General features: G+C 32.9%; 1 protein-coding gene across 4 annotated transcripts in view; it reads right to left on the bottom strand.

Annotated features, from left to right (window-relative positions):
• LOC134262385 (uncharacterized) overlaps window positions 1–19,627 on the bottom strand; it is a 73,016-nt gene that overhangs the window by 49,782 nt on the left and 3,607 nt on the right. For 3 of the 4 annotated variants that reach the window (XM_062744763.1, XM_062744765.1, XM_062744762.1), the window contains exons 5-15: window positions 18,754–19,023; window positions 18,161–18,316; window positions 17,674–17,730; window positions 17,220–17,399; window positions 16,868–16,995; window positions 16,248–16,701; window positions 15,870–15,956; window positions 15,516–15,632; window positions 4,028–4,209; window positions 2,607–2,735; window positions 36–202 (exon numbers count right to left, since the gene is read on the bottom strand). In XM_062744763.1, the coding sequence (XP_062600747.1) occupies window positions 36–202; window positions 2,607–2,735; window positions 4,028–4,209; window positions 15,516–15,632; window positions 15,870–15,956; window positions 16,248–16,701; window positions 16,868–16,995; window positions 17,220–17,399; window positions 17,674–17,730; window positions 18,161–18,316; window positions 18,754–19,023 (1,927 nt within the window). The remainder of the gene's footprint in view (window positions 1–35; window positions 203–2,606; window positions 2,736–4,027; window positions 4,210–15,515; window positions 15,633–15,869; window positions 15,957–16,247; window positions 16,702–16,867; window positions 16,996–17,219; window positions 17,400–17,673; window positions 17,731–18,160; window positions 18,317–18,753; window positions 19,024–19,627) is intronic. The other variant, XM_062744764.1, reaches the window with a different exon arrangement.

The raw sequence follows: 19,627 nt of genomic DNA, 5'->3' as shown, positions 1-19,627 counted from the left end.
GTTTTCATTTTATACTTTTGATAACCGGTATGTACCTGTAGTCACAGTGAGGACATTTATATGGTTTTTCTGGCTCGTGGATACGTAGATGACGTTTCAGATGGGCTTTGCGAGTAAACTTCTTCGAACACACTGTACACTCAAACAGCACCTCAGCTGGCATGTGAACCATTTTTACATGCATCTTCAAGATGTACTGGTCCTGTGAAAAGTCAAATTAATTTTTACATATTTTCATAATTAACCAAAATGTAAAATACATTATCTAGCTCTGTATCAATTCATTAAATACTAAACTTATATTCACCATAAAACATGATAAACATTCAAAAATTTAGGTATGCACTTGCAGTATTGCTGTAAAAAAATAAGTCATAGCTTTCATCCCTTTCTCTCTCTCTCTTTTTTAATTTTGGTAAGAAGGGGGGGGTCCAAGGATAATGAATTGACACTTTACATGTAAGTTTGACTGAGTGACAGCTTCTCATGAACATTTAAAAAAAGTGAGTCAGATGGTGTACATGTTATTATATAGTGACTCAGGCTGGCAGATGGTTAAAGGACACACATATTACAAAATCTACTGTCTGATTATCTTCACAGATTACAGGCTTGATGGCTGCAGTCATTTGCTGACTCAGCACTAAATTAGGCATCCTTGCAGCATTTACAAATCTACACACTGCTCTGAGTATGCATAAAACAAAAAAAAAAAGTAATTATTTGAAGTATTTACTACTGAAAATAATTAACCAAGGGCACTGTGATTGTTAAATTTAAATTTGTTTATCTTAAAATAATATCATAAAATTGTATTTGGAATGATTTATTATATCTTTTGATATTAATTAAAACTAATGTTTTGTCAGCATTTTCCAGCAAACTGGATATTTTTAAAAGTATGCACAAATGCATCAATTAATTTATAGCATTATCCCTAATTAACAATTTGCGCATTGTTAAAATTAGAAGAAAGCTGTGCTGCACCAATCCCAACTCATTTCCATAAATAAAATTAACATTAATTAATTGCTCCTTCAATTCCACTTTCAGTAAATGAAAAAAAATAAATAAACATAACGGAAAATGAGCAGAGCACTACATGCATGGATCATCTATTTTTGGATTTTGCTGAATGAAAGTTTTGCTGCGTTCCCACACGATGTGAGGTTCACTCACCCTGCTGTACCGTATCAGACAGAATGGTAATCTAAATATATGGTTAGGAGCCACAGCAAAACAATAGCACTTGACACATTTATTCTAACAACTAGGTCACAATTTTTAACATGCTTATATGTATAATCCAGGATCCAGAAAAACTTAATATTTTACTTTCCCCTTTAAGGGAGGACAACACTTGCTTTTGGACTCTGAACTTTTCCCCCTTTTTATTTAATTTTTCCTTTCATTATTAACAATGTTGTATATTACAGCACATTTCTTTAATCTCATAAACCACCAGATATATATTTATAATGTTGGATTATTTTGTATTGACTGTTTTATGAAGCAAAAAAGTTGCTCTGATGGAGGGAGTGAATTGGATCAGCACTTTCTTTGGAGCACTCAGCTGCCCTCTACACAGGAAGTCATCAGTGTGCTGGGATTCGAGGGAGATGACCTGTGTCCATTTCAGGTCGCGACCCTGTTCCTATCACAATGTTTTTACAAACTTCAATGCATACTTCCTGTTATTAAAAATAAAGCTATTAACATATTATATGGTTTGGAGTTTTCCCTATACTTGATAGCTTTGAACTTCACAGGGCTTCGCCTGCTCTACTGCTATTCTGTTAACACATTGGTGGCAACAGTGAAAATATCTTTTCCCCCATCTCACCGTTAATGATCAAATCATAAACCTCCAAAGCAGTTTTTTGTGTGTGAGTCGGTTGGATATCTACAGCCTGATTCAAAAGTCAATTATTTTTGCATTCTAAAATACATATTTCCTTCAAGTTAAATAAACTTATCAGATTTCTTTTTCCAGCTTAGTTTTTACAGGTTGGATTACTTTAAGATATATTTATACCTACACCTGTCATTTATAATCCATTTTCTCACATTTTCTAATGAAAGGTCAATAATTTTTTTTTGTTTCAGATTTGAAGAAAATCTCATTCAGAACATGTTTTGGTATTTCATGTCTACAATATATATTTTTTCACTTTGCCAATCTAGTCTCAAGGAGCTTGGCTTATGAACTTCACATGGTCATCTTAGTCCATCAGGATCCAGATCCCCCATCCTGTAAACCCTATAGCTACCTTGTAAACTTTAGCATAGGTGTAAAAGGCGCAACTCTTCACCATGTCCTTGCTGGCTTGCAAACCTTGCAACAAATGTAAACATTTAAAGGTGCAGACTAGCTTTATGTGCCCCATCTCATAAACTCTTCCTTGTAAACTTTACCTCAGATGTAAAAGGCACAGCTACTTAATTTGTTCCCCATCATGTAAACTTTACCAAGGATGTAAAAGGTGCAGCCCTTTTACTTTATGCATCATCATGTTTATATATAGCCTATTAGCCTTGCATTATAAACTTTACCACAAGATGTAAAAGGTGACACCCTTTATTTTTGTGTCCCATCATGTACTTACCTTGTAAACCTTACCACAGGTGTGACAGGTGCAACCTTCCATATTGTGTCTCATCATGTGACGTTTGATAATGTAAGCATGCTCTGCCATAAAGTTACACACATTACATATACATCTTGGGTGGTTTTCCTGAAATGGTACAAAATCAAATATTGATACCTTTTAATTATTTTTTTTTTTCAAATTGATATAGTGTCATCCTTTAAATGAATTGAAAAATTGAAAAGAAAGAAACAATATTGTAATAGTCCTCTGCATCTTTTTATATTCCCTTAAGAAACTGGGAGTTTTAATAGTTTGCCAGATGGTCAACTAAATGGTATGTATAGGAAAAACAAGTGGGACATTAATGTCATTACTTTTAAACACTCTATACCAAAAGTAATAGGAACATTTCCTACAATATGCTAAGACTTGATACATGACAATTTTCTTTGGGAGAATTGGTGAGGAAATGCCACACAGTTTTAAGTAGCAGCCAGTTATTTCTGGCATCCCCTTCAATGAAGCCACTTTTTCCTCTGATATATGTCATTCTACATTATTTCTCACAGTTGAAAAAAATAGCTAAATCTACAAAAAAGTAGAAAGGTATTGATAAAAAGAGATGCGAACTGACAGGGTTCCAGCCACCGTTTTTGCTATAGGATTGTCTGAGTGACATTCGGCATCTGAAGAATCATGAATGAAAGTCTAGCCATGTCTTATCTGAGTGGGAATAAAACACCTAGGGTGGCCAGGGTCCAGTGATAACAATACCAGATCCCCCACTCGATAACCATCTATGTACCAAATGTCACCATCATTAAAGGATAGTACAATGTCAGCAATTTTCAACAAAATCAGGAGATGCAATGTATACAGCTTTCTCTTTCCTTCAGCTTCCAAAGTAGAATTGATACCTTTGTATCATTTGTTATAAAAGCGAATAATTTTTTTTAAAACCATTTCTGGGTCAAGAAAGTTCGGAAAAATATTTTGACCTTGACATGACCTTAGCAAAAATTCAAGGGCAAAGTCATATATTATTTTACCAAATCTTAAACTCTATGTGTTAAAAGAATTCTAAGAATTTGGAAATCCAAAGTTCATATGAAAATAGGTCCTATTTGTAAGATATATCTAAATCTGATTGAGTAAAAAAAGGACCTCCATCCTTTTCCTCTTTTTCTCTCTATCTTTAATTCCTGCTTAAAACTTGGGACAGGCACTTCCAAGAAAATGCAAGTGCTGAAATATGCATGGAATTTAAAACAATCTTTCATTTCTATGATAAAAAGCCATCTGAAAAAAAATTATTTTCCCTGAAAAATCTGTTCTCTGTCATTACTGTCAGGAAGTGCCACGGTAATGAAGAAAAGTTAAACATTGGCCTATATGTACAGTGTTAATTGTAATTTACATGTTAAAATGTAATTTACCTTGAAATGAGCTAGCAGATTTTCTGGGTCAAACGAGACGAAGTTACAACACTTGCACTTCTGGATTTCCTCGGGGTGGGTTGCAATGTGACTTTGGTACTGCTGGGGGTAATAAGCCTGAAAATCACATTTTGGACACTTCATGTTCTGTAACTCCTGATCATTGAACTTTAACTTTAGACCTACAATCAAAAAAAAAATTGTACTTTATAACATATTACAAATTCAAAAAAATTCTTTAAGATATTGCATGAATATTCAGAGAAAGTGCAATTTTATATTTCTACACCTGAGTATGAGATATTTAAAACTAATAAAGTAATAATTTAAACTGACTAAGGCCATAATGAGGACTGAGAAAATATTCTGAACAAAATGTTGATTCTTGTGACTGCAATTGCTTAGTGACAAATGTTTAACTTTGAAACTAACTTAAAATTAAAATGTAAAAGATATGTGACTTTACCCAACACAAAGAGCTAGTTGCTGGTGTCCTCAGAAATAATTTGTGTATGATGTACATATTCTCAAGAGATAAAGTGCAATATATGTATGACGTAGTTTACGTTTTAACCAAACTGTACTAATTCTTGGACACTTAAAGTAGTGGGCCGTTCAAGTTTCTTTTTACCTTGATTTACATAATTTTTTTATCTTTAAAATAATTTTTTCATCTTTAATTAAACCGTTTTGTAAAGACAAATAGACTTGCATAATCCTATGGTTACAGGAAATCAAATACCGTATAAGTGGAAATTTTAGCGAGACGCAAGTTTAGCGATTTGTCCTTAAATATGGTATTTTATATTTAGGGAGAAGTAATTTTAGCGATTTTAAAATCCTCTCTAATGAAGCTATTACAAATTAAACACAGTTTATTTTTAGCGATATTTAATTTTAGCGATCTCAGAACCCTTGCTAATAATGCCAAAATTAAATCCTCACTAAAAAATTAATTCTGCTTATATGGTATGTCTGCAAATTTTTGTCTAATCTTCTAGATAACACAGACCTACAATATCAGAAATATTTCTTTCTCTTATTATGCAACAAATTCCACAATTCAGATGACCTTTCAGAATTTCTATATAATTCTCATAGTATAGACAAGAAAAGTTGAAGATACAGAACTTCCTTAAAATGTCAAAATTTTCATTACCAAGCAAAATAAAGAAGCCAATGACCCTTTCCAGAATATATAGGTGAATTAAGAGCTGATTTTAGGCATAAATATGTACAAGCCTTATACATCATACATATAGCACTAAAACTTACAAGGAAAAGGCAGTTTGGTCAGTTTACAGTTGCATCGAGATTTGAGAGATATGTTTTAATTTAACTATTCTATGAAGACAAAATTTCTACAGATTAATCTGTCCAAAGTGTGTATGATTATGCTTTTATCACTGAGAAGTGAATCAGAGTTCTATACCCAGTAACATTCACTTTTTAAGCAGCATCTGCAGGAGATTTTTAATAATTTTCATGACACACACACCCTCCTCTATTTAAGCTATGTACAATCATATGTGCTACATGTACATACTAAACCAATGCAATGGAAAATTTGTTGAAATTAGAAGTTTAAAGTCTAAAATATAATTTTATACACATCATTTCATTTTATCTTCTACTGTAGAGTTACATAATTTCAGAGAATTTGTAATTTACTACATAATTCCTTAATGTGTGTTAAATCAATTGTGATTTTAATATTAAAGAACAATATTTAAGCAATAATTGCTATAAAGTTTTTTTTTTAAATAATTTTTTTCCCCACATTTTTGTACTCTATTGTCAAAACAGAACCGAGAAATGGGAGAAATCGGAAGTTTAGAAAACTTTAATGATCCTATTACATATAATTTCGTACTCCCTACTCTCTTTGGCAATTGGTAATCAGAAAAATGAAACCCTGCAGAAATTACACGTACTTATTATGTTTTCAACATGTAATTCTTGTGAATTTTTTTTTTTTATGTCACAGTGAAAAGTGCAAAAAACTTAATCCCCAGACATCAATTTAATCTTCATTTTTTCTGGAGATGCTCAGGGATAAAAAGTTCTCCAAATTATATCATAGCTTCCAGTTTTCAAGTATGTAAGATGCCCACAGATATAGTTTCAAAAGATTGTCACAATTTTTCTTTTTTCCTACAGATTAAGAATAATGTATGGTTTTTATCTGAATGTATTCCAGATTCTGACATCTGATTTAAGTAATGCTGACGTGGGCTTTCATTTCATTGGTTGACATCAAGCTTAAGATTTAGTTATTTGATTATAAAGAACATCGACCACAAGGAACTGAACAAAAAAAGGAAATGTGTGTTCCCTAGTTAGCTTTGGCCTGATTTATACGATCCTGTGTACATGTAGAGCTACACACCATTTTTTTTTTATGCGCCCGAATTTTTTCGGGGCGCATATTGTTTTTGTCCTGTCTGTTTGTCTGTTTATCTGTTTGTCTGTTTGTCTGTTGTCAACTTTAACCTTCGCCAAAACTTTTGAACCGTAAGAGATAGAGACTTCATATTTGGTATGCATACTCCTCTAATAAAGTTCTTTCAAATGACATCAAGGTCAATGACCTTGTGACCTTGACTGTGACCTATATGCTAAAAATAGGTTTTTCAACTGTTTGTCATAACTTTTGAACCATGAGAGATAGAGACTTCATATTTGGTATGCATACTCCTCTAATAAAGTTCTTTCAAAAGGTCAATGACCTTGTGACCTTGACTGTGACCTATATGCTAAAAATAGGTTTTTCAACTGTTTGTCATAACTTTTGAACCATAAGAGATAGAGACTTCATATTTGGTATGCATACACCACTAATAAGGTTCCTTCAAATGACATCAAGGTTAATGACCTTGTGACCTTGACTGTGACCTTTATGCTAAAAATAGCTTTTTCCACTTTTTGCCATAACTTTTGAACCATAGGAGATAGGGACTTCATATTTAGCATGCATACTCCACTAATAAAGTTCTTTCAAACAACACCAAGGTCAATGACCATGTGACCTTGACTGTGACCTTTATGCTAAAAATAGCTTTTTCCACTTTTTGCCATAACTTTTGAACCATAGGAGATAGGGACTTCATATTTAGTATGCATACCCCACTAATTAAGTTCTTACAAACAACACCAAGGTCAATGACCTTGTGACCTTGACTGTGACCTATATACAAAAAATAGCTTTTTAGAACTTTGTTGACGCCGGGCGCATAGTGTTTCACAAACACATCTTGTTCTTTCCTACTCCAAACTCATCAAATGAAGGGCCATACTCAAACAGCTCCGACACACACAAAAATAAATTTCCCATGTACTTGACTTATAATTACATAAAAAAATTAAAACCAGTCTCAATCTGAATGAAAAGTGAAAATTGCCAAAAATTGAAAAAATAAAAAAAATGTTTCCTTGTCTATTTCACTCTTTTTGATATTTCATTACAAATACCGAAACCTTTGATGATGGTAACCGCATGTAATGTAAAAACCACAGAGAACATTTGGGAGGAATTTTTGGACAATTAAGATTAATTCTGATGGGGCCCAATTCTTGCATGTTTCTTCTGACTCTAAAGCCCAAGGTGCTGAGCTACTGCAAAGAGGAATTAAAATAATCCTTTTAGAATAATTCACACATCTTAAAACAAGTGCGCTCTAACAGCAGGACCCTAATTACCAAAACCACATGGCAACTACTGATCTTAAAAAAATATCAATATCTCCCTCCCTCATTTTTTATATAGGCCACATATACAGTACATAATCTGTACACTTTTGCTGACATAGCAGTTCTTTGGAGATTTTACCACAATAACCTTTGAAAGACCCAAATGTCACTGGGTTCAAAATTTTTTTTAATTAAATTAAATATACATGTAAGTATCATACCAGTACTTATATCTTACCTGTATACAGAGAATGGCCAATTATTTAAAATTCAATAACATCACAATTTACATTTAATTACAATTTGACAAAAATAATTATAAATATATATTAATTATTGTTATATGCATTGTAAATAACGGTTTGTCTTTTTGAGACAAAAGTGCTAAGAAAATTTTAGATTTATGAATGAATGCCACTGCCTCCCTTTTTATGCCAAACTGCTGCGATTTCTTTAGAACGGACTATAGCTCTCTATAACCTCCCCCACTTTTCCCAGACTCTGCAGTTGCCTAGATGCTGCTCTAACTATTGTAACCTTGTTTTTTTATGTTGCCAATCCTTTAAGTGCTAGCCTCTATTGTCACCAAATTCATGTGACATGAGTACTGTGTACTGAGAGTGTACTACAGGAAGCACGTCTCGTCAAGGCCAGCGACTAAAAACTGCTCACTTCATTCATAAAAATCTGCTGACTATACATTGGTTACAAACTGGCTGGCAGGTGGCGCTGTTGTAGGAAGTCAGGAGACAATGCTGTGTCATAGAGGGGAACCCTGTGTCAGCAACACCATGGACTCCAAAGTAGTGTACCGACCACAGGAAAATTAAAAATCATTAAAATTAACACAAAACCTACTACAACCAATACAAAAACCTCTCAATACTGTATATTGCCAACAAGGATATGCACTCTCATCCACTTCAAAGGGATATGACTTCACAAGATTCAATGTGAAAAACTAAGTTTAGTTTCAATATAAAAAATTTTAACCCCCCCCCCCATTCCCCCTCCAAAAACAAAATATTATTTCAAGAATAAAAATTCAGGATGTCACTATGGTTTAACTAGGTATAGTTTCAATTTAATATAAATTACCCCCCCCCCCTCTTTCCCACTCCAAAAAAAAAAATTTATTTCAAGAATGAAAATACACAAAGCCTTGGGCAGTTTCTCCAAGGTTGCACAGATTCAGCTACATGCAAGGAAGAAAGTTTTTTGCAGCATCAGCTAGTAGAAATTTCCAGCATCTGATAATATCTCCCATAAAAAATCAACAGAAAAGATTAGTCATCTTCCTGTATTTAAACAGAGTTAATCTAATCACACACAGATTTTCATTTTTCAAATACCACAGGGAACATGGTGGCATACATCAGCTGATTGAAAGAAAACCTGTTATGTAACTAGGTCACTGTGCAAAAAAGTCTCTGGAAGGCTGTAATTCTAGTGTATGAATAACCTAGGAAAAAATTAACACTTAAGGCAGGTCCACACTTTTACGGATCCGGTTTTAATTTTACACATCAATATAAAATTTTGATTATCCTTGTCTATTGAAATAAAATCTTTTTTGATGATTGAAAATAATGTAGAAAGTATATATTTGTTTATTATAGTGTCACTGTGCACACAAAGCATTTAATGTACATTATTTATAGGAATAACCACTTTGCACTCTGTCCATAGGATCTATATGTAATTTAATACATACACAGGCAGAGAATTCTCAATTGCCTTTATGGACCTAAAGCTTTTTAATTTTTTTTAAACAAACTAACTTTAGATCTATTTATCTTTAATTTTTAACCTATATCACCTTTTTAAATTTACTTTTTTATAAGCTTTGCGAAGAACGATTGAAAAAATAGATATTCCAAAAATGGGGGTATAGGTGTTCAAAAGGCTGTTTTGTAAAATTTTTCTGGTCAACCTTAATAAAGTATGTTTTTTTGCTAACCTTAGATATAATTCTAAATAATTGTCAAGAAAAAATAGCATATAAACATATAAGATTTTGAGGAATATTTAAAATAAAGATATTTTGAGCTTTTTCTCTAAATATTTTGACAGAATCAACATCAATTTTTTAGTGTTTTCAAATAGAAATTTCAAATATTTTCTTGACAAATGAATATTTATGATTTTCTTGAGTTTTAACAATAATTGGATGTGAATTGGTAGATAGCTAAATAAAATAAGATGTTACACTTCTATATGTTGAATTTTGGCTGTTGAATTTTAAGAGGTATATACTCCGAGACATGTTGCATGTAAATTAACCTGCAAAGATATGTTTTTTATGGGTGTTTTAGTTAGATTATTACTTATTCAAGATTTTCAAATCGAAAAATAAACAGTTTGACAGAAAATTCTGAAAGTACGGACCTACCTTAAATAAATTTTTTAGTTTCACTTCTAATTACCTAATGAAATGACAGTACTTCTGCTTTGATTAAATCAGACATACAATAATATTAAGTAAACCCCTTTAACCCCACCACCACCCCCCCCCTTCCATTCAGTCAATGCATTTTACACATGCATTTTTTGACTGAGGGCCAGGGGGAGAGGATATAATCACTCAGAGCAAAGCCAGTGGGGTAAGAGAAGAATCTGGGAAGTACTTAAAAGTAATATGCTAGTGTGTAGTATGACTTCACACCACATGTATACCGTAAATCTGGAAATTTTTACATCAATTTAATTTTGTGTGTATCGATTAATTTTTAAGATTCAAAATTTTGCACACCACTACTTTGTTTACATTTTCTTATTGTTGAATTATTGCGAATGCAATGAACTCGCAAATTTGCTAAAAATTTATCTACAGCAAAAATTTCCAGATTTACGGTAATGCACTCTTACACTAATTAGGTGACATGCCCTTAGCTATATTTCAAAATGAATTTCCACAATAAACACACTAAAATAAGCATTATAGTCACTGGTATGGGGCAAGAAATCTGTTCATTTCAAATCAACAAACTAAAATGTCCTTGACCTTTCCTATAGATCCTTGATCCTTTTTGTCTGTGTGCATTTCCAGACATACCATCATTGAAACTTTGGTTCATGTATACCTCATAATTTACCCCAATTTCAAACATTTGGGTGCATACAGTCTTTGATGTCTGTCTGTCCATAATTATTTAACCTTGGCCATAACTTTCGAATGATCGATGCTTTCATATTTCACATGTATATTTCTTGTAACAAAACTGGCAAACACTAAATTGAAAAGTAGTTGACTTGAGGGTTTACCATATTTATGCTAGCTGAATTAATAAATGCAAAATAAGTGTATTAAGTAAAACATCATACTTGTCCAACATGTTGTAGATCACTCTGTAAACTCTAAATATTAAACTTAAATAGGACTGAAAAAGGTGAAAATAACAAACATTGAATGCTTTAAAAAAAATTATAAACAATATAAATATATGAAGATATCCGGATGCTTCAGTATCCAGACGATTTTTCTTCGGAACAGAATTTTTTATTGTTATTTATTCTTGTTTAACTGGTAATTCAGATATCCGGACGCTTCACATATCCGGACAAATTGACTAGGACCAAAGCGTCCGGATAAATGAGGTTCCACTGTAAATATATGAAGAAAGCATAAAAGATGGGATCCCTGCCCCCCCCCCCAAAATTCCAGCAGAGGGATCAGCTGCCAAGGAGGATCAAGCATCCCCTGTTGTCTGGTAAGATTTGCCCTTTGAATAGACTTTTTAAAGATTTACATTAAATAAGTTTTAAAAACATTTTCAACTTTAGTTTTAAATAAAAATAATATTTTTAGTAGGCTATCAAAAAATTACACTTATATAACAGAAAGAGGATGTTAAGTTCCAATTATAGAATGTTACATGCCACCTTGAAATAAATGAGCACACTTTATTATGGTTGACACGTTTTCTTCATACTATATTGTAAAAACTTCCTCCATGTAATTGCTTAGTGTCAAATGTTTTTCTATTAAATCCCTTCTGAGAGAAATTTATAACAAGAGCATCTTACATGATGGCTTATATTTCATCCTCTTTACAAGTACATGCATAACAATAAACTAAAGGAAATAAATTCTTTCTTCATAGTTCTTAGCACCTGTTTTGAAAACAGAGTGCAGTCATTTATTATAACTGAGCTTTAAGGTTGATGTTTAATAACTACAGTGTCTTATATCATATCTCTGCTTTCCTTTCTCTACACAAAGAATGAATGAAAAATTTGCCAATACACAAAGAACGGAGGAATGTCCTGGCAAAGCTGGCACAGGAAATGTGCCCTGCCCCGACATCTGTTTTTGTCTATTCAGCTAGGGGTACCCTTATAATTCTACATGTATTGATGATCTACACAGTTAGTGTCATAGTACTTATCTCTGACTGAATTATCTCCAGCAAAAAATGATTCATTCTAAATTCTCCTTTTTTTTGCTTTGAAAATGAAATTTTTCAATTATAAAGTTAACTCAACAATTTTATTTCTGGAAAAGTAATCACCCTCATGGGAGCCCCTTGCAGTTGCTCACAAAAAAATTTTCCCAAGCCATTCATAAAGTTTTCTGATATACTTTACAACTTCACTTTCATTCTTAAAAAAAATCTTGTTGAAAATTAGATAAACAGTTTGGCAGCATGTGCAGTATGTCATGTTTCCCATAATCTCATTGGGTCTTTATCGCAGGACATTACATAATCCCTTTTCGGTGCAAGGAGTTTAATCTTAAAACTTTCATAATGCACACCAATAAAAACACCCCTTGGTTAATCCTCACTTAAAAAAGAGACCCAGACAAGTGTCATATTTTAAGAATTTTTCTAAGGAAGTACTGAGCTCTTCTCGGATTGAAGGAAATGCTTTTTTTAAAAAAAAGGTTTCTTTGAGGAAAAAGATCCTTCCACAGGATAAATGTATCAATATTCTACTGATAAAACTTTTATCAGATACTCAAAAGTATGTCAAAGTGACCTATTTTAAAAATCCTACTTATGGTCATTAACCTATCAGACAGGCTCTACTTTGAAAAATATTACATATTACACAGAAACATGACAGAAATATGAATTTTTTGTACAGATGAATTAATCACAATCAAAAGCTGTATGGGAGAATTATGTCATGTAAATTTGACTTGGTCAAGGGAGGTAACTGTTCCTGCAACATGAGGATTTTCCAAGAACACTTAATTTTGAAATACACCTATCATATGTACTTCCTGATTCTACATCTTCCATTAGAAATATCTTCTTTTTTTTTTTTAAAGATCTTTGACAATTTTATGAATAGAAAAAAAGAGCCATACATAAAACATCTCATAAAGTTGCTCCTCAAGTTATATGCAAAACAAGTTAGACTGGTGGCTATTGGTGGCCACTTTTCCACTACGATTTTTCATTCCCTAAACAAATGAAGAATTTACTGTTATATAAACTACCGGTATGTTTAAAATGGGAAAAACCAAGAGTTTTTTTTTCCATTTTTCAGAATGATTCTTAAATTACATCAGTCACTTCATTAACTGCACCTACATGGTATTTTGTAATTTGCTGGCATTCTTTATCAGCAATACCTTGTTTTTGATAGATTGTTAAAATTCACACAAGTGTCACTACTGAGATAAAGTGGCACGTACATAAATCAAGGGAATCCTTTCATCTTTATTAGTCAGCTTAAAGTCAATTTCACACCTCTCACATGCAAATGTCATATATGATAATAAACTCTAAACAGGTTAAATTTAAATCATTATATATTATTTAGTCACCCCCACCCACCCCACCCCTACTCCAAAGTATTCCATGAAAAGCCAATGATATTTGATTGTAAACATGAACATATACTTTGAATGTAAAATTTGGTCCAACAAAATTTACAAAATTAAAAAAAACCAAAACAATTGATAACACAAACCACCAGCTAAATCACTAGCCTAAGGTCTGTATATTTAGATAAGTAATGTGTTTATTGTTTCGGCCGGGAGACAAGCCTGTTTTGCTTTACACTGTAAAGTGAGTAGTTTTCATTGTGATTTTCTATCCATGCATGTTCAGTACATTGAGTTCACTGCTCTGGTGATGGGGATTACCTCTTCAAAGGATGCTTAACCTAAATAATCTTAAATTTCATTCACAGATTTTTCTCATCTTAATGAACAACAGCTTACTTTCTATGGACCCCTTAAATACCTCTAAATGTGAACTAAACCCCGTTGGAGGCCTCTCCATGTGGAGGTTTTTTTTCATGAACTTTTGTTTATTTATGTACAATTGTTTTGAGAGTAGGGGATAAAGTTAGTACAATTTTCATAGTTTTCCTTTGAAAAATAAATCTTGTTACAGAAATCCCATGTGAAAAAATTCATGGAGTAAAATGTTTATGATAACAGCAGGCACAACTAAATAACTTTTATACATTGATATAGTGTCATATAAAGTGACTTCTATTATTCTCACAAAAAATACATATATCAATTCTGTATGAGACCTAAAATTATGTACTCTAAATGTATAGGAAAATTAATGGATATACATTATAAATTTTATGTTAATTGCCCTTTTTAAAAACAAGTTGAATTTGAGACTGTATATTTGCAAAGATTGCATAAAGCATACATGCATGTATTCTATCAATGAAATTTACTGTTATCTTTATATTATTATTCTACTAAATCTATTTATATATTTTTTGTATTTTAAGTCATTGTACATTATCCTATGAATTACTATCAAGGAACATCTAGAAAAATTTCAAGAACTCTTCAATGGGAGAAATCTTTGCCTTTTCAACAGGTCTAAGATCATATGTTCCATATATATAAGAAAAATCTAAAATAAGAAATAATGACACCCCCCTAAAAAATAGCTAATGATTAACAAGTAGCCAATTTCTTTTGAATGACATCTCAACATCAATCTTTTATGCATAAGCTTTCATCCTAGAACTAAAGATTCATCATTTCAATGCATGTAAGTAAAGATATTCATGTCTGAACATTCCTTAGACAAATATAGTATCTGAAGATGACACAATGCCAAAAATATTTACAGTCTCCAAAGTTTACTTTCTATTTTTTTTTATTTTTAGTTTTTTTTTTCTTTTAGTGTCACAATGAAGTTCACAAAGAAATGGGAAAAGAAAGACAACTCTTATTATGCATCTGATTTTCAAAATACACACACATGCAAACTACTTTTTATGTCCCCTGTATTCAAAGATTTTTGTCCTGTCCTTCCATCTCTCTCTCTCTCTCTCTCTCTTTCTCTGTTTTATATTTGTTTGTCTTTGTGTATGCAAAATTTTAATGATTTTTTTGTCTGTTTGTATGCAAAATTTTAATGATGTCAATGATGTCATTTTATTACATATTAACAGTCTTCAATTTATTCTTAATTATTTATCAAAAGAACCTGACAAATCTTGCTTAAGCTTTTCTAGAAAAATCTAAGTTCTGAGGTTGAGAGAGCTTTTTTATGACATTATAGAGTTCTAGCATAAAACTTGTAACACACCACACCCCCGGCTACTTTCCATGAAAGTGTTACAGTTGTTCCCTTCTGAATTTGCACTGAAATCAATGCCTTCTGGCATCTTCATGACCAAACCTGTTAACTCCATGGCAATCCGTCTTTTGCATTTTTTTTTTAAATTTAAATTTGACTGGCCACTAGTCTGTTTGATCCTAACGTTTTTGAAATCAAATTTCACTAAAAGGAACATCTAAACTGCAGTCTGAGATTCCTGAAATGTGAGAGAGTGCTATGTAGAACAGTCTAGTATTTATACTTACCCAGTTTGACTGGGTCCTTCTTGGGTAGAAACATCTGGATTAGATTTTCTGGAATTCGAATAATCGTCTGCTGATCTGGGTCAGCCACAGGTTTCAAAATGTCTGCTTTGGGCAAATCTTTATCAAAATAAAAAATAAAATGAGAGGCTTACATAAAATAAATCCTAAGAAATTAATTAATAATAATCAGAACATCACAACAAATTGAGAGGTTCAGGAGAAATTTCTTTTATGATGCAAAATAATTCTACAATATAGATCTTCACATTGGTAGAAATCTAAAAATCTTAACACTGTTATTTGTAGGTCATAGTTCTAACTGTCGTCAGATTTAAATGCTGACTTCTGACTTACCCTCTGGATCTTGCTTGATGTTGTCTCCCTTTTCATCACTGATTTGTTCTGAGGAATCAACACTTTCATCTAAATCCAGAGTGTCATCTGTATTCGAAACAAATTTCATTTTATTCACCTGACTTGACATGAATCAATGATCACTATCTGAAAAAAATTCTCCAAGACTGCCAACTCAAACTCAGGTTCATAAACTCAAAATTTCTTTAAAATCATGTTTAGACTTTTACACAAAATAATGCAGAAATGTACACTACTCATCATGAACTCATAATCAACAGAATAAAACTGTACGGTTTTTCCTCTTCATTTATAGCTATTAATAATGAAGTAGACTTTAATAAGTATTTCTGAAGCAAACAATGCATATAATAATACCTTCTGACACAGACATAGATATAGGAATCTGATCTTTGTTGTCTAGATCATCGGACTCCATGGTGACGGTGGGCAGGGTTTCCGATGGCATGTTGTCAGACATGGACTGGCTGAGGGACAGAGTGTCGGCATTAGAGGTGGACTGAGACGTGACAATATTGGACAGCACCATGCTGGAGCTAGTGGACATACCCACAGAGCTAGTTGACAGATTCGGGTCTACAGACAGACTGGTGTCCATCACTGTCACTGCGGGCTTCTGTTCCGCTATAGAGGTTTGTATGACGGGGGAGGATGTAGTTATTTCCGGGGTGCTCTGTGTCCCTTTGCCTCCCATTTGGACTGTCACTATACTACTGGTGGTAGGTTTAGGAGCTACCGGTGACACCACTTTTGTGACAATTGTGGGTAAGGTTTTTATCTGCTCTGCCAAAGCGTTCATGTTTGAAATCCCCTACAAAAAATACATGTATGACTTAAAACTCCATACATACAAATAGACAAAGACACCAATTTTCACTAACAGTTTAAGATGCATTGAATTTTAATTTTTTTTTTTTAACCAAATTCAGTATCCTCTCACACATGTTCTTTTATTGAATATACATGTATAATTATACCTGCACTGGTGCCATCATTATTGTTGGGCCATTTGCCCCTGGAATAATCACAGCTGGGATTTGGGTGGGGATACTAGACTGGCCTGGGGGAGGGTACCTTCTGGGACGACCCCTCCCTCTTTTCACTGCTATAAAAGATTTCAATAAATATGTGATTTTTACAATTAAATTTAGCACTTCGTTAAAAGTTCACCATATTTGATGCAAAGACAGACAATATGAAGCTGCAGATCTTTACTACATGTAAGTATTATTCATAAAACTTATGAAAAAAGGAACTTTACAAAGCAGGGACATGCATTGCTCCAATATAATAAATCCATACACATAAATCAAAGTATATTTCACTAACCTCCAGTGGGTGACATGAAGTTTTTTGAGGTCATGGTCGTTGTCAGGACGACAGGGTTGACCTCATTAGGATCTGTCTTGAGTTTCCTGATTCCAGGGAGGGAGAATTCTGCGTCCTCCTCCTTCTCCTCCTTAACCTTTACAGCTTCTTCATCACTGCCGACCTCCGCCACCTCGTAATCTATACAAACAGACAGACACATGTCAAAAAGAGCTGGAAAGTCAGTATCATGCAAATATAATGATTATCTCTACCTTTAGTCTTGAAATATCATATCTGGTAACTGATTGCAATATTTATACTTATATTAAACATCCAATACAATAGAATAAATGTTATACATGAGCTTGATTCAGAAATAAGCACATTTATATAATACTGAATGCACCAAATATGTGAATACTGTGTTTTTAAAAGTTGATTAGATTCTAAGAGGAAGGACATAAATACAGACCATCCAGAAGTCTGGCTTTCTTTCGGCTTCTTCCACTTCTTCTTACTCCATCTGGGCCTGTAAACAAAACAAAACTGTCTGTCAATGTTTCGGACCATTATCTGTATACTATAATCAGTTTATGACATCGAAGACCAGTGAACATGTAATAATCATTTAATTATTGTGCTGCATTAACATTTATTAGCTATACTCCTACACTTTCATAAACTAGCCTATACAGGTGTGTTACTATAAAATCACATATTTTTGTGGGATCAAATTTTCAAGGTTTGAGGAAAAAAAATATTGGTTGGTGGGGACTTGATTTCTTGGTTGGAGAATGTTTATTTAGTAGTAATGCATATGAGAATTTAATTTTCATGTCCAAAAACAACGAAAATTAAACCACAAATGAAATTTAGTGATTGCACAGTATCTTAAGCTGTGATGCCATCTTTAATAATAAGTTGCTTTTGTTTTTGACTGCAGAGTTTAAATAAATCACCTGTATTTGATAATTCTAAGAGCCCCTCTGCAGCATTAGTCTGTTCCATGAAAGTCTCCATTAACACTGGGTCTCGTTTCTTTGCCTTCTTTGCCGATGGTATCATTCCTACATTTCTCCGAGAGGAATTTGGGGGTCTTCCACGCTTTCTTTTCCCTGTAATCCAAGCAATGCAATTCATAATCAAGATAAACAAGTAAATACATGTAAAATCACAGATATTGATATTTATATGTCCAAAACATGTTGACAAGAAAGGTGAAATTTCCGTGTTGCCTGGAAATAAAATTCCCAATTACTTAAAAAAAGAAAATTGTATTATTGTAATTCCAGCAGCAAATAATCTCTGAGAGAAATTTATTTAACATACTTAAATTTATGCTTGCATATTTCTTTTCCAAATTCAGTTTTGTTTGCTAACTAAGCTGCATATACTTCAGCATGCTAGAAGTTCACAGCAAGGTAATCCTGACTTGGGATTGCATGTATTGGGAGCATATATTGATGAGTCCCATACTCATATCTAGTAAGAGAAAGCTACATGTGCCTTAACCATAAGGCCACCATCATCAGCAAATATGATATTCCTCTACCTTCTGAGGGTAACACTGGGTAGGCACAGAGCTGTCCTGTGTCTGGATTTGCTGACAGGACACACTTCTTCCCATCAATGATAACAATCGTCTCATTGGTCACTTCAATAGGTTTGGAGAGATCCAGTGATGCGCCAGAAGTGGGTGTGTCAGGGGTGGGCGGAGCCTCTTGTTCTATGATGACATGGAGATCTTTGATTGGCTGATTAGAACAAATGGTGGAACCTGTGGCTGGCTGAATAGTGGAAACTTCTGAATCTTCAGCTGAATCTGAAATACACATCATTTTTCATTTCTTAATGGTCATATTCGATTACTGCTCTTCAACATTATTTTTATTTTAACGATACAGTAAAACTTTCTTTGAATAAAAAAATTAACGATGAATTGACATTTCCAGTGAAGTATTTTTCATTCCTCATGTCTTTATAATTGATTATGGACTTAATGGATGTTACAATGTACTTTTATAATGAAGCAATGTTGTTCGTCTCTGGCACTTCATCATAAGAGTGTTTAAGAGTACCAATAATGTATACGAAAAACTCCAAATTTTCCAGATCTATACAAAAAGGAGCTAAGCTTTGTGTGCAATACTTATAATGTAGGAAAAGAAATTAAACCTGCTGTGTCAGAAAGAATAGTGGAAACTTCTGAATCTTCTGAAACTTTTAAAGTTTGCAATCTGTGCACTCCATAAATTCAGGTAAAACCAGGACAAGAACAACATATTGTTTCATATTTTCATAAAAAGATTGCATAAAGCTTTTTATGTCTCTTTTCTAATGCTCTAGAAAATCTTGTGAAAATGAATTATGTCCACAAAGCACAGTCCAAAATTCAAAGATCTATATATTTTCAAACACCACTAAAA

Source organism: Saccostrea cucullata, unplaced genomic scaffold (assembly GCF_032062105.1).
Source record: "Saccostrea cucullata isolate Sc308-1 unplaced genomic scaffold, CSIRO_AGI_Scuc_v1 ctg392, whole genome shotgun sequence".
Lineage (NCBI taxonomy): Eukaryota > Metazoa > Mollusca > Bivalvia > Ostreida > Ostreidae > Saccostrea > Saccostrea cuccullata.
The sequence above is the reverse complement of the archived record's forward strand: the minus strand, read 5'-3'. Positions and strand labels throughout refer to the sequence as shown.